A 14,612-nucleotide genomic window follows, 5' to 3' on the forward strand; every position below is an offset into this window, starting at 1 on the left:
CTTCCCCACTTCCCCACTCCCTCCTCCCCCACTTCTCCTCCTGCATCTCTTCCTCTTCTTCCCTTCACTATGGGACATAGACTGCAGACAGCAGCTCACCAGGGTCCTCTATCCTGGACCAGCCTTTCAAGTTATCCATTTTCGAAGTGTAGTCCATCTGTGAAGACCCATCCTCTCTCAGGATGAGATCTCGGGAGCTTCCCTTGACGTTTCTCTTGCACTGGATTTTTATGGAATGGAGTTGCTAGCACCATGCCCGCCCCTCCTCCTCCTGCAGTCAGGCTTGGGATCGTCCTATGTCATATGGGCTTATGGTTCCCCCATCCGTACTCTGGCCCCTTCCCTCTTCTCTTTGAAACCACTGATCTCTGTTATCAGAGATTTAATGATTCCCTCCTCTCCATTCCTTAAGGTCCTGAATGAAGTTGTGGTTGACCGTGGTCCTTCTTCGTACCTCTCTAACGTGGACTTGTTTCTGGATGGACGCCTTATAACCACAGTGCAGGGAGATGGTGAGTGCAGAGCTGATGCCTCCATCCTGAGCAGAGCCCTGCAGTGGTCTTGTCACCGAGGATGTGCTCAAACTGACCTCTGAACTTAGGTGTCAAAGCAAGACTTGAATTCTGCAGAAAAATTTCGATTTGCCATCATTTGCATTTAGCGCAGGAATATTAGGTGGCGGGGGAGGATGTAGTTCTTGTCAACACTTTCCTACCTCCCAGGTCACCTGTCCTTAACCAGGTGTTCAGCCACTTGGAGTTTCACTGAGAGTGTTCAGTTTGAGACCTCAACTCACGATCTTATACGTCAGCTACTAAAATGTGTTTCTGTCAGCAGTTATGATGCAAGCTGAAGGTGACAGATTTATTTTGTCTATTACATTTATCCTTCAGAAAAGAAGAAGAAATATTCCATATTATTTCACTTGGAGTATTGTGAGCAGTTTTGGGCCCCACATCTGTGCTGGCATTGGACAGGGTCCAGAGGAGGTTCATGAGAATGATTCCAGAAATGAAAGGGTTAACAATGAGTAGCATTTGATGGCTCTGGGCCTGTACTCGCTTGAGCTTAGAAGAATGAGAGAGAATTTCATTGAAACCTATTAAATGTTGAAAGGCCTAGACAGAGTGGATGGGGGAGTCTAGGACCAGAGGGCACAGCCTCAGAACAGAGGGATGTCCATTTAGAATTGAGATGAGGAGGAATTTCTTTAGCCGCAGGGTGGTAAATGTGTGGAACTCATTGTCACAGACAATTTTGTATATTCAAAGTGGAGGTTGATAGGTTCTTGATTAGTCAGAGCGTCAAAGGTTACGGGGTGAAGGCAGGAGAGTGGGGTTGAGAGGGATAATGAATCAGCCATGTTGGGATGGTGGAGCAGACTCGGTGGGCCGAATGGCCTAATTCTTCTCCTATGTCTTATGGTCTAATTAACTTTGTGATAAAGCACAGTTCAATAAACCACTCAGCCTTTGACAGTGCAGGAGGGGGGCATCTGACTAACATATGAGATCTCCCCTTCATTCTTGTAAGCTCCAGAGCCATCAAATACTCCTCATCCGTGTTAACCCTTTCATTCCCAGAACCATCCTCCTAAATCTCTTCCAACCAGAAATCACAACCAGGGCCGTGTGGTGAGTGTAGTTGAGGGCAGCTGGGGTGGTGTCAAAGGCAGGGAGGGGTTAAGGATAAAGGTGAACTGGGAATCAGCTGATGGTGCAGGGACTCAGTGCAAGTCAGGATGTGGGAGAACCTGGAGTTCAAGATTCAAGATGGTTTATCATCATTCTTCAGAACAGGAATGTAAAGAACAAAATAATTGTTACTCCCGAAACTACAGCATAAAAAATATAAATATAAAAGAAATCCCGTAAATCACAGTATACAAGTAACTGTTGAGTGTGGCCTTAGATACACAGTGTGTCTTACAAGATTGTTTGTAGGGAGGATGGCCTGGCCGGGATAAGGTTCCCTCACCGGTATTACTGGGGGTAGGGTTCCCTCACCAGAATCACTGGGGGTAGGGTTGCCTCACCGGTATTACCGGAGTTTCGGCTGAGCTGAGTTTGGAGCTGGCATACGATCTGGTGAAGCCGATGGCTGAAGGGTTTGTTGGGAGGATGGTCAGGCCAGGGGTAGAGTTGCCTCACCAGTATTACCGGGATTTCGACTGAGTTGAGATTGAAAGAGTCTGATGAATCTGGACCTCCCCCCACAGGGGTGATTGTCTCGACGCCAACAGGAAGCACGGCGTACGCGGCAGCAGCAGGAGCGTCAATGATCCATCCCAACGTGCCAGCGATCATGATCACGCCCATCTGTCCGCATTCGCTCTCCTTCCGGCCCATCGTCGTCCCGGCAGGAGTGGAGCTGCAGGTAACGTGCAGGTGGTGCACTCCCCTTGTGTGATTGGTTGATAGCTGCTGCAAGTGGACGCCTTCGCCAAATCCTCTCGGCATTCTCCTTGTACCCTCCAGAATCACAGTCAGGTTCATTATCACCGACGTGTGCCATGAAATTTGTTTGACATCCCTCTGTCCCTTGACATCCTGGGTCTGCTGTTCATAGAGTCATAGAACACTTCAGCACAGAACGATGTCCTTTGCCCTGTCCAGTCCCTGCTGAACCATTTAAGCTGCCTCGTTACATTGCCCCACACCTGGACCATTGCCTTCCAGACCCTTCCATTCCCAAACTCCTTTGGCAGAATTCTTATACGGCTAATTAATTGTCACAATCTCCATTGCCGTTTGCAGAATTCCATCATCTTGAGAATTACAAAATCTGCTTTTTTTTTTTTTTACATAAGAACATCTGTCCCGTTAAACCTGCACCGACATATTCAATAAGATCATGTCTGATCTGGACGTGGACTCAGCTCTCGCTACCAGCCTTTTCCCCAGAACCCTTAATTCCCCTGCTGTGCAAAAATCTATCTAACTGTGTCTTAAATATATTAAGTCTGGTAGCCTCTACTGATTTCCTGGGCAGAGAACTCCACAGATTCTCTGCTCTCTGGGAAAACCAGTTTCTCCTCATCTCTGTCCTAAATCTATTCCCTTTAATCTTGAGACTATATCACCTAGTTCTAGTCTCACTTATCAGTGGAACTACATTTTTGCATAGTCTCTTTATAAAGAGAAAGAATGTAGAATTTTATAGCCAGTACAGGCCCTTTGGCTCACAATATTATGCCAACCTTTTAACTTACTCTAAGATCAATCTAACCCGTCCCTCCCACATAATCTTCCATTTTCTATCCTAACATATCTGCCTCTACCACCACCCCTAGCAGCACATTCCACGCACCCATCACTCTCTGTTTTTAATAAAAACCTACCTCTGACATCCCTCCTATACTTCCCTCCAATCACAAAATAATGCCCCAGGTATTAGCCATTTCTGTCTTGGGAAAAAGTCTCTGGCTGTTTACTTATCATCTTGTACACCTCTATCAAATCACCTCTCATCCTCCTTTGCTCCAAAGACAAAAGCCTTGCTCGCTCAGCTTACGCTGGTAAGGCTGTGTTAAGCAGAGGTTTGACATCGTTTCCACACAGTGTTCTGTTGTAATGGAGCTGAAAGCCAGCGCACCGAATTCCGATGGGAGGTGCCGGTGTGGCCTTGCCTGATCCGGTCACATTGCCCACGGTTTCCCTTCTAGTTCAGACACAGCCTGATCCTAACTGGGGGAATTATCATTCCAGGTAATGCTGTCTCCGGACACCAGGAATACCGCCTGGGTCTCGTTCGATGGTCGGAAGCGGCAGGAGATCTGTCACGGGGACAGGTGAGCGGAAACATGACAGTGGTGGCTGTGCGTACTGGGTACGGCGGTGGATCTCTCCCCTGCCTGGTGACGTTTATAGCCCTCGTGTGCTGGGGTGCCGGGGTCAGTGACTGTAATAATTCTGTGAATGAAGAGATCACTGTAACCTCTGCACAGTCCAGTTTTGTATTTACTGAGATTCACTGCGAACACTTACAGTTCTTCCCACCGGATGTTTCCTGTAATGGAATGAATTAGACCATAAGATAAAGGAGCAGAATTAGGCCATTTGGCCCATCGAGTCTGCTCCATCATTTCATCATGGCTGATCCATTTTTCCTCTCAGCCCCAATCTCTGCCCTTCTCCTTGTATCCCCTCATATGCCTTGATCAATCAAAAATCTATCAATCTGTGCCCTAGATATACTTAAAGACTTGGCCTGTGGCAAAGTATTCCACAGATTCACCACACTCTAGCTGAAGGAACTCCTCCTCATCTCTGTTTTAAAAGGACGCCCCTCTGTTCTGAGGCTGTCCCCTCTGGTCTTAGACTCTCATATCATAGGAAACATCTTATCCACATCCACTCTATCAAGGCCTTTCACCATTCGATAGATTTCAATGAGGTCACCTTTCATTCTCTGAATTCTAGTGAATACAGGCCCAGAGCCATCAAACACTCTTCGTATGACATGCCATTCAATCCTGGAATTTTTGTGAACCTCCTTTGAACCCTCTCCAGTTTCAGCACAACCCTTCTTAGATAAAGGGCTCAAAACCGCTCACAATACTCCAAGTGGGGCCCACCAGTGCTTTATAAAGTCTCAATGTTACATCCTTGCTTTCATATTCTAGTCCTCTTGAAATGAATGCTAATATCGCATTTGCCCTCCACATCGCAGGCTCAACCTGCAAATTAATCTTTAGGGAAGTCTGCACAAGGACTCCCAAGTCCCTTGGTGCCTCAGTTTTTTGTAATTTCTCTCCATTTAGAAAATAGTCAACACTTTCATTTCTTCTACCTCCTGCCAATCAGCCACCGCTTTATCTATACTCGAATCTTTTGTGTAATACCACGGGCTCATAGCTCATTAAGCAGCCTGATGTGTGGCACCTTGTCAAAGGTCTTCTGATAAATCCAAGTACACAACATCAACCAATTCTCCTTTGTCTATCCTGCTAGTTATGTCTTCAAAGAATTCCAACAGATTTGTCAGGCAAGATTTTCCCTTGAGGAAACCATACTGATTGTGGCCTATTTTATCATGTGCCTCCAAGTACCCTGAGACCTCATCCTTAATAATTGACTCCAACATCTTCCCAACCACTGAGTTCAGGCTAACTAACCTAGAATTTCCTTTCTTCTGTCTGTCTCCCTTCTTAAAAATTGGAGTGACATTTGCAATTTTCCAGACTTCCAGAACCATTCCAGAATCTAGTGATTCTTGAAAGATCATTGCTAGTGCCCACAATCTCTTTACCCACCTTTTTCTGAACCCTGAGGCATACACCATCCGGTCCAAATGACTTATCCACCTTCAAACCTTTCAGTTTCCCAAGAAGCTTCTCGCTAGTAAATGGTAACTTCACTCACTTCTGACGCCTGACATCTGGAGCTTCCATCGTACTGTTGGTGTCTTCCACAGTGAAGACTGATGCAAACTACTTATTCAGTTCGTTGGCCATCGCTTTGCTGCCCATTACTACCTCTCCAGCATCGTTTTCCAGTGGTCCGATATCCACTCTCACTTCTCTTTTGCACTTTATATATCTTAAGAAATTTTTGACATCCTCTTTAGTATTATTGGCTAGCTTATTTTCATGTTCCATCTTTACTTTTTAATAACATTTTTAGTTGCCTTCTGTTGGTTTTTAAAAGCTTCCCAACCCTCTAACTTTCCACTAATTTTTGCTCTATTATATACTCGCTCTTTGGCTTTTATGTTGGCTTTGATTTCTCTTGTTAGTCACGGTTGTGTCATCTTTCCTTTAGAATACTTCTTCCACCTTGGGATGTATATATCCTGTGCCTTCCGAATTGCTTCCAGAAATTCGAGCCATTACTGCTCTGCCTTCATCCCTGCCAGTGCCCTTTACCAATCAATTCTTGCCAACTCCTCTCTCATGTCTCTGTAATTCCCTTTACTCCATTGTAATACTGATACATCTGACTTTAGCTTCTCCTTCTCAAATTTCAGGGTGAATTTGATGATATTATGATCTCTTTCCCCTAAGTGTTCTTCTACCTTAAGCTCTCTAATCAATTCTGGTTCATTGCACAGCACCCAATCCAGAATAGCTGATCCCTTAGTGGGCTCAACCATGAGCTGCTCTAAAAAGCCATCTGTTAGGCACTCTAGAATTTCCCCCTCCTGGAATCCAGCACGAATCTGATTTTCCCAATATACCTGCATATTGAAATCACCCAATGATCCAAACATCTTATGCCTCCCTCCTACACCAACTCCTTAGCCACATATCAGACTGCAGCATCAAAGTCTGACTGGGGAACCCGCGTGATTATGAAGTGGGAATCTGAGGCCAGGTGGGGTGGAACAACTGTTTAAATGCTCACACAAACGTCCTTTCCCCTCAGCATTTCCATCACTACCTCTTGCTATCCGGTGCCATCAATCTGCTTCAGGGATCCTGTGAATGACTGGTTTGAGAGCCTAGCTGAGTGTTTACACTGGAACGTGCGGAAGAAGCAGGGTCAACTGCCAGGGTTGAAGGAGAACTGAGCAGGGGCCCTCTCCAAGCCTGGAGAACCGTCCTGGGCTTCTGAACTTCACTAACACCATTCCGACAAATCTGAAGAATTGGACTTTGCCTGGTGTGCCTTGAACACTGAAACAAACTTCATAGCTCCCGTCTTTCCACCACATTTGGTTTTGATTTGGAACAGTTGAGGTTTGAACACAAGTTGTTGATGAAGCGTTTGAAACTGTGAGCTTCATACAAAAAGCGTGATGTTGTGTTTCTAATGATGATCTCAAATGTGATCACAGACTGGATGTGGAGGATTTGCATTGATATTTCTCAAACATCTGCATCATATCAGGAGCTTGGAAGCTACACGTTGATTGCTTTGTCTTGTCATATCATTCTGGGGTTGGAGTAAGCCCCGAGATGACAGCACATCACTGAGGGGTTTTGAATTCGAGTTCAGAGCCCTGCCTGTGGCAGGCACCCCATGAGAAACGTGGGGTGTGATGACCTTTCTCCCGCACTCTGTGAGCCCGAGGTTAACCACTGCCACAGACCACCATGTGTCAAGAGTGTGACACCTCCCCCTAGTCTGCACCTTCTGGCCTCCACAACACTAAGACATTTTGTTGTAAAATTTGTTGCTCTCAAAGTTTGTGAGCACTTCAAGAAACTGAGGCTATTTTGGTTGTTTGAAGCAATAAAACACACATATTATTCTTTATTGATTGAAGACGGTGAGGTCATTATACCAAAATTTACTACAATTAAACATAAATCCGTTGAAATATTGAGATCAAAAGAACGTTGCTTTAAGTGCAGGTAAAGGAAAACTCTGCTCCCTGGTCTCAGCAGTTCCTGATGATGAAACGCAAAATGTCTCCCACTCAGTCTGAACGTAACTTCCATAAGACCATAAAGATATAGGAGCAGAACTAGGCCATTCGGCCCATTGAGTCTGCTCCACCATTCCATCATGACTGATTTATTATCCCTCTCAACCCCATTCTCCTGCCTTCTCTCTGTAACCTTTGATGCCCTGACTAATCAAGAACCTATTAATTTTGCTTTAAATATACCCAATAACTTGCCTCACAGCCATCTGTGGCAGTTATTCCCACAGATTCACCACATCTTACTCACTGGATCTCGAGGTCAAGACTTTCCCTTGGGTCAAGATCACTCACTATATTAGAGACAGAGTCATGAGTTAATCCATAGGTCAGTGGCTTTTGAATCTGATTTACATATCACCAGCACTGTGACGTAGTGAGTGAGCAAGCCCCTCAGGAAGCAGGGGCAGTTGGACGATGTTTTGTTTCTGACACCCAGGAAGAAGGATTGGCTGAGCCTCAGAGCATCTTGTTGCTTTGTGTGTTGGTCACACTTGGTAGCACCTGTGGGGAAAACGAATTCTCGACATCCGAACTAGGCCTGTTACAGGGTTTCGACCCCAATTGTTGACAATTCTGTTCCCTTCATAGATGTTGCTCGAGCTGCTAAGTTTCTCCAGCAGATTGTATGTGTGTCTCTCCAAATCCCGACGTCTGCGATCTCCCGTGTCTCCAAAACAGTCTCATTCCTTTTGTTGGCGATAGTCACCTGGTTGTGGAGATGGGCTTATCTTCCAGGTGACTGGACAAGGCTTAAGCCTTCACCCCTCCCGCAGAGGGCACTGACATCGCTGGAGCTGGAATTCATTTTGACCTTCATAGCATGTGGTGTTTCTCAATCCATCATTGTCACTTGTGTGGCCAGGGTTCATGGTGAGATAGAAAATGTGCACAGAGGAGTGTGGACAATACTGCTGTTGTGTGTGAGTGTCTGCCTGTCAGTATGTGAGGGTGTGTCTATGAGTGTGTGAGTCCTGCGAGAGTCTGAGGGTAATGGGGAGAGAATGAATCTATCCCTCCCTGGAGGAGGGGTGAGCTCAGAGAGAGAAAGAGAGGGACATGTCCAGGCTCTGTCCAGTCGAACGTGTCCACAGCAGAGTGGTCAAGGCAGCATCCCGGGGTTGCTATTCCAATCCAAAAACCGGATTCTGTCTGGACCCTTCCTGTTTTAATCCACAACAGGAGAGTTGCCTGTGCTTAGCTCCCACATACCTGCACTCGAGCTTGTGTACTTTACTTACGCCGTCTGAAAATGGCTGCCTGCTGTGTATTTCACTCACAGACCTGACCTTTCAAAGGTTTGCTGGTTGAGTCATCGTTGACATTGTGCTGTAAAGTATTAATTTATTAAGAAGCTGTGTTTGTCACAAGCAGATCTCTTTGCTGCCTTGGGTGGAATGCTGGAATGTGAGGGGGATAATTTTCTGTGTCAACACGTTATGCAGTAATTGGAAGGGCACTCCAAGTTAGCCTCTGCGGAAAGTCCACGGCCGCCTCTTCTGCCACAGTGAGGTCACCCTCAGGTTGGAGCAGCAACATATACCGTCTGGACAGCCTCCAACTTGGTGGCCTGAACATCGATTTTTTTTCCAACTTCCAGTAATGTTTTTCCCTCCATCTTCCCCCTTTTCAATTCTGCATTCTGGCCTCCTCCGCACCTGCCTGTCACCGCCCCCTGGTGCTGCTCCTCCTTCCTTTTCACCCATGATCCGCTCTCCACTCGTATCAGATTCCTGCATCTCCAGCCATTTACCTTTTCCACCCAGCATCTCCCAGCTTCTTACTTCATCCCCTAGTCCCCACACACCTGGCTTCACCTTTCACCTTCGAGCTTGCCCTCTTTCCCCCCCCTGCACCACCGTATTCTGGCACGTCCCTGCTTCCTTCTCAGCCCTGAAAAAGGGTCTCGGCCCGAAACATCCATTTATTCATTTCCATAGATGCTGCCTGACTTGCTACGTTCCTCTAGCATTTTGTGTGTGTTGATATTTATAACCTACCTGGTTCATTTAAATCACCATAGGTTTTTTTTAAACAAGAATTTTTAATCAGTCATTCTTATTTACTTTCCAAGAGCATCATCTGCAGCAGACTGCAACCTCTTGTTACTGGGCCCAGTGTAACCATCCCAAATATCAGAATATTTACCAGTACCTGGAGATGTGGTTAAAATAAACCAACTGCCTCTTGTAAATAAATCACTTTAACCTGTGCAATTTTATCACAACTGAGTTTTTTAGTTAAGTTAGATACTGTCGATTTACAATTGTGATATGTAACTGTCGCAGTCTGTATCAGTCTCTGCTGGGTCCGATTTGAGACTTACCAATTGTGTAGCAACATGGGAGCCTCTTGACAACCTGTTTAATGATGCCCAATGTTTCTGAAGTTTCCTATCTAGGATTTTTACTCGGTTTTGGGGTTTTTTTTGGTAACCAAATAAAAAGTGGATACAGCAGTAACCAAGTTTAGCCATTGAACTGGGTGATAACAAATTAAGTAGCTTCTGAATTTGAACTGGGATCATGCTTTTTGTTTGAAACTATGTTTGTTGGATAATGAGTAAAATTGTCACATGTAGGACACTATTTTTCAAATCTTTTACTAAATAAATTAACCTGTATTTTATAGAATTGTGCTTCTGAAAGTCTGTGTTTTCTCACATACGGGTTGGGTAGTTGAACTATCCATGATTCATAACACCAGAATGATCCTGAACAATTGTCCCGCTGTCCTCACCATGGACCTGGAGGGTCAGCTGCATCTGACCTGTCAGAGGAAACCTCCTCGCTCTCAGTAGGTCCTTGTTATGGTTTGGGCTGTTCAGAAAAACAAACAAACTGGATGCCGATGAAGATGAGAGGTGTATAGGTGAATTGTACACAATCCTCAGGAGTCAGCATTGCAACATATTCACTCCGTTTAACTGGTCTGGACCGAGTCTGCTCAGCTGAAAGTCAGGAGCATCGGTGCTGGGTGCTGAATCCGTACCCAGTTACCTGATTAATGACAATTAGTCCTCATTCTTTCCGAGAAGGAAGTGAAATTAGAGCAAGCGGTGTGTATTGGAAGATTAAATCTGTGTTAAATAGTTTAAATTACTTGAGAGTACTCTTACAAAATGCTGGAGGAACTCAGTAGGTCAGACAGCATCCATGGAGAGAAATAAAGCGTCGATGTTTTAGGCTGAGACCCTTCAGGACTGGATTTTAATTTCCATGGATGCTGCCTGATTTGCTGAGTTCCTCCAGCATTTTGCGTGCATTGCTCTGGATTTCCAGCACCTGCAGAATTTCTTGTGTTCAGTGTATTCAGCTGTTGAACACCAACCCATGCTAGATGAGAATCCACCTCGCCAGCCACTGCCCCACTCCTGGACATCAGGGTAATCCACTGTTTCTTGCCTGGTGTATCCAGTGATGGGGTCTCACTGAAGGTGGCAGGAACTGAATCGAATTATCTCTTGAATGGAGGGGCTGGTAGGGGGCTGAAGTCTAGCTCCCAGTTCTGCAGACAGTCTGTCTGCTGCCGCCCCACTCCCAGATGTCTGGACACTCAGCCTCTGACTGCCCCACCGCCAGACACCCAGATGCTGCACCTCCTGTCAATGTCCCTGATGTCTGAGTGGTTCAATGTTTCCTGCCTGGTGTCACGCTGGAGTTAGATTCAGGCACACAGTGAATGCGTCAAATGAGGCTACAGACAGTCAAACCAAAGTCGCACATGTTCAACAGACGATGTTGCAGGCGGTGTGGGGAAGACAGCCTGATTTTATTCTACAGAGCATGTTGCGGAGGGTCTGATTATGTTGTATGCGGCGCCATGAGGAGGGTCTGATTTTATTTTACACTGTACGATGAGGAGGGTCAGGTTTTACACGGTATGGTGAGGGTCGAATTTTATTTTACACGGTGAGGAGGGTCAGATTTTACACGGTACGGTGAGGAGTGTCGGATTTTATTTTACACGCTGAGAAGTGTCGGATTTTATTTTACACGGTACGATGAGGAGGGTCAGGTTTTACACGCCATGAGGAGTGTCGAATTTTATTTTACACGGTGAGGAGGGTCGGATTTTATTTTACACGCTGAGAAGTGTCGGATTTTATTTAACATGGTACGGTGAGGAGTGTGGGATTTTATTTAACACGGTACGGTGAGTAGTGTCGGATTTTATTTAACACGGTACGGTGAGGAGTGTGGGATTTTATTTAACACGGTACGGTGAGTAGTGTCGGATTTTATTTAACACGGTACGGTGAGTAGTGTCGGATTTTATTTAACACGGTACGGTGAGGAGTGTGGGATTTTATTTAACACGGTACGGTGAGGAGTGTGGGATTTTATTTAACACGGTACGGTGAGTAGTGTGGAATTTTATTTTACACGGTACGGTGAGTAGTGTCGGATTTTATTTAACACGGTACGGTGAGGAGTGTCGGATTTTATTTAACACGGTACGGTGAGTAGTGTCGGATTTTATTTAACACGGTACGATGAGGAGTGTGGGATTTTATTTAACACGGTACGGTGAGGAGTGTGGGATTTTATTTAACACGGTACGGTGAGTAGTGTCGGATTTTATTTAACACGGTACGGTGAGGAGTGTGGGATTTTATTTAACACGGTACGGTGAGTAGTGTGGGATTTTATTTTACACGGTACGGTGAGGAGTGTCGGATCTTATTTTACACGGTACGGTGAGGTTTGGATTTTGTTTAGTGATACAGCGTTGAATGAACCCTTCCAGCCCTTGGAGCCACGCTGACCAGCAACCCGCCTATTTATCCCTAGCCTCATCACAGGGACATTTGCAATGACCAATTACTTACTGACTGGTAAGCACACAATACTCTGCAGATGCTGGGGTCAAAGTAACACTCACAACACGCTGGGGGGACTCAGCAGGTCGGGCAGCATCTGTGGAAATGATCAGTCAACGTTTCGGGCCGGAACCCTTCGTCAGGACTGAAGAAGGAAGCCTCTGCCCCTTCCTTCTTCAGTCCTGACGAAGGGTTCCGGCCCGAAACGTTGACTGATCATTTCCACGGATGTTGCCCGACCTGCTGAGTTCCTCCAGCGTGCTGTGAGAGTTACTAACTAGTACGTCTTCGGACTGTGGGTGGAACCAGAGCACCTGGGGTGAACCTACTCATTCATGGGGAGGAGATACAAACGCCTTACAAATGGCCCAGAATCGAAGTCTGAACCCCAACACTTGAGCTGCAATAGTGTCGCGCTAAACTCTGCACTACCGTGGTGCCCGGGTGGATGGGTACTTCATAGGAATTGTGAATGACCATTCAGTGTGGGGTTAGAACTTGTGGGCTGTGTGGCAGAATGGATAGCGTGTTGGACTTCGACTGATGTGATCAAGTAATTCAAAGGTTGTGAGTTCAATTCTGGCATCCTCTGTAGGCAAGTTTGTATCTTGTGCGTGTGGGTTTCCTCTGGGTGCCCTGGTTTCCTCCCACAGTCCAAAGATGTACTAGTTAGTAGGTTAAGTGGTCATTGTAAATAGTCCTGTGATTAGGCCAGGGTTAAATGGGTGGGGTACTGGGGGATGTGTCTGTATCCCCAATAAATAAATGCTTATGTTAAGCAATAAGAAAAAGTACAATGCGATTCGGCCTGTGATTTAATTTATACAATTCCACTGGATGGTTTTAAATATTTGCATACTTTATTGCATCCAACATTGAATTTGACAACCCTGAGAATTTCATTGCAACAGTATCAAAGTCTGAAAAATAGCTACAAGCCAGTTAATAAAATATATCTATTCTGCAATAACTCAGTTATCTCCACTAACCAGTTAAAAATTCATTTCCAAGTTTTGGTAGAAAAATAAAGATATAAAAAGACGTGCACAATGATCATTGGATGAAACTTACAGTAACAAACATCCCTCACTGACCACAGAGTGCAGGAAGTGATTCACTGTCTGTCCCACTGTGTCTATGCAGGTCAGTCCAGTCTAATCCCACCGTCCAGCACTGGGTCTGGGGTGCACTGCTCACGGCTCCTGCTTTGCATCCTGTCTCACTGAACACTGGAGTGGTTGGTGTCAGGAACCTGAGGGACAAAATAACTCTCCATGTATAACCGCGTTTGTCAAACCTTCCTTGCCCCACTTCCTGCCCTGCACCTTACCCACCCAGAGAACAATTCTGTCCCTGGGTAGTGTATTCCAGGCACCCACCACTCTGTATGGGCTAATCTGCCTCATGTCCCCCCTCCACATGCCCCCACCTTAAAGCTCTGTCCTCCCTGACATCAACCCTTTCTAAGCCCCTCTGAATTGGAGCTACTTTGATCAGTTTTACTCTCAACAGTTGAAAAATCCAAAGAAAACAAGTTTGTGCAACTTCTAATAGGTTTAAAATGAGATCAGCTTTGTCACATGTACATTGAGACATCCAGTGAAATGTGTCACTTGTGACAATGACCAGTACAGTCCGAGGATTATGCTGCGGGCAGTCCACTAATGTCACCATCTTCCAACACCAACGCAGCGTGTCCACAACTCTCTAATCCTAACCTGTATGTCTTTAGACTGTGGGAAGAAACAAGCACCCGGAGGGAGCCCATGTGGTCACTGGGAGAATGTACAAACTCTTTAGAGACAGCAGCGGGAATCGAACCTGAATCGGTGATCGCGGGCCCTGCAAAGCAGCTGAGCTGACAGCTATGGTACTCTGCGACCCTCTGTTACATTCAAGCTAATGCAATGTATTAATGCCAATACTCTCTAATCCAGGCAACATCTTGATGAACCAGTTCTGTACCTTTGCCAATCTCCACATTCTTCAGGTAATGCAGGGACCCAGAACTACACTTAATACATCCAGACCGTTTCATTTTACAGCTAAACATGACACTAACTTTTAGAGTGAATGCCATATACCTTTCTGCCAGCCTATTCACATGTGGCCACTTTCAGGAAGCGGTGGACTTTCACCCCAGCATCCGTCTGTACCTTCGACGTCATGGAATACAACACCCCACACACGTCTGGTTTAAGCTCCATCTGCCATTTCTTCTCCTGCACTTCCAACTGGTCTGGGTCACACCGAATCCTTTGACAACCTTCCTCAGCATCCACAACCCCGCAAATGTTTGTGTCAAACTTGCTAATCAGCCCATCTACACTTCCATACATCACAACCGATAGAGGTGTCAGCAACGATCCCTGTTCACAGACCTCCAGTCAGAACAACATCTGCTGCTTCGCTTCGTTTGGCT

At 45.8% G+C, this 14,612-nt stretch overlaps 2 protein-coding genes across 11 annotated transcripts in view; one reads left to right on the forward strand and one right to left on the reverse strand.

Annotated features, from left to right (window-relative positions):
- The window catches only part of LOC140188554 (NAD kinase-like), a 102,969-nt gene extending 92,968 nt beyond the window's left edge, over positions 1–10,001 (forward strand). For all 4 annotated transcript variants that reach the window (XM_072244954.1, XM_072244957.1, XM_072244956.1 and 1 more), the window contains 4 exons: positions 413–512; positions 2,219–2,376; positions 3,708–3,790; positions 6,366–10,001. In XM_072244954.1, the coding sequence (XP_072101055.1) occupies positions 413–512; positions 2,219–2,376; positions 3,708–3,790; positions 6,366–6,510 (486 nt within the window). In that variant the 3' untranslated portion in view covers positions 6,511–10,001. The remainder of the gene's footprint in view (positions 1–412; positions 513–2,218; positions 2,377–3,707; positions 3,791–6,365) is intronic.
- Positions 10,002–13,034: 3,033 nt separating this feature from the next.
- The window catches only part of LOC140188687 (uncharacterized), a 49,811-nt gene continuing 48,233 nt past the window's right edge, over positions 13,035–14,612 (reverse strand). For all 7 annotated transcript variants that reach the window (XM_072245198.1, XM_072245203.1, XM_072245204.1 and 4 more), the window contains one exon: positions 13,035–13,442. Coding sequence is in view for 2 of the 7 variants with exons in the window: in XM_072245205.1 (XP_072101306.1) it covers positions 13,410–13,442 (33 nt within the window). In the remaining 5 variants the exon portion in view is untranslated. The remainder of the gene's footprint in view (positions 13,443–14,612) is intronic.

This window comes from Mobula birostris, chromosome 27 (genome assembly GCF_030028105.1).
Source record: "Mobula birostris isolate sMobBir1 chromosome 27, sMobBir1.hap1, whole genome shotgun sequence".
Taxonomy (NCBI): Eukaryota; Metazoa; Chordata; class Chondrichthyes; order Myliobatiformes; family Myliobatidae; genus Mobula; species Mobula birostris.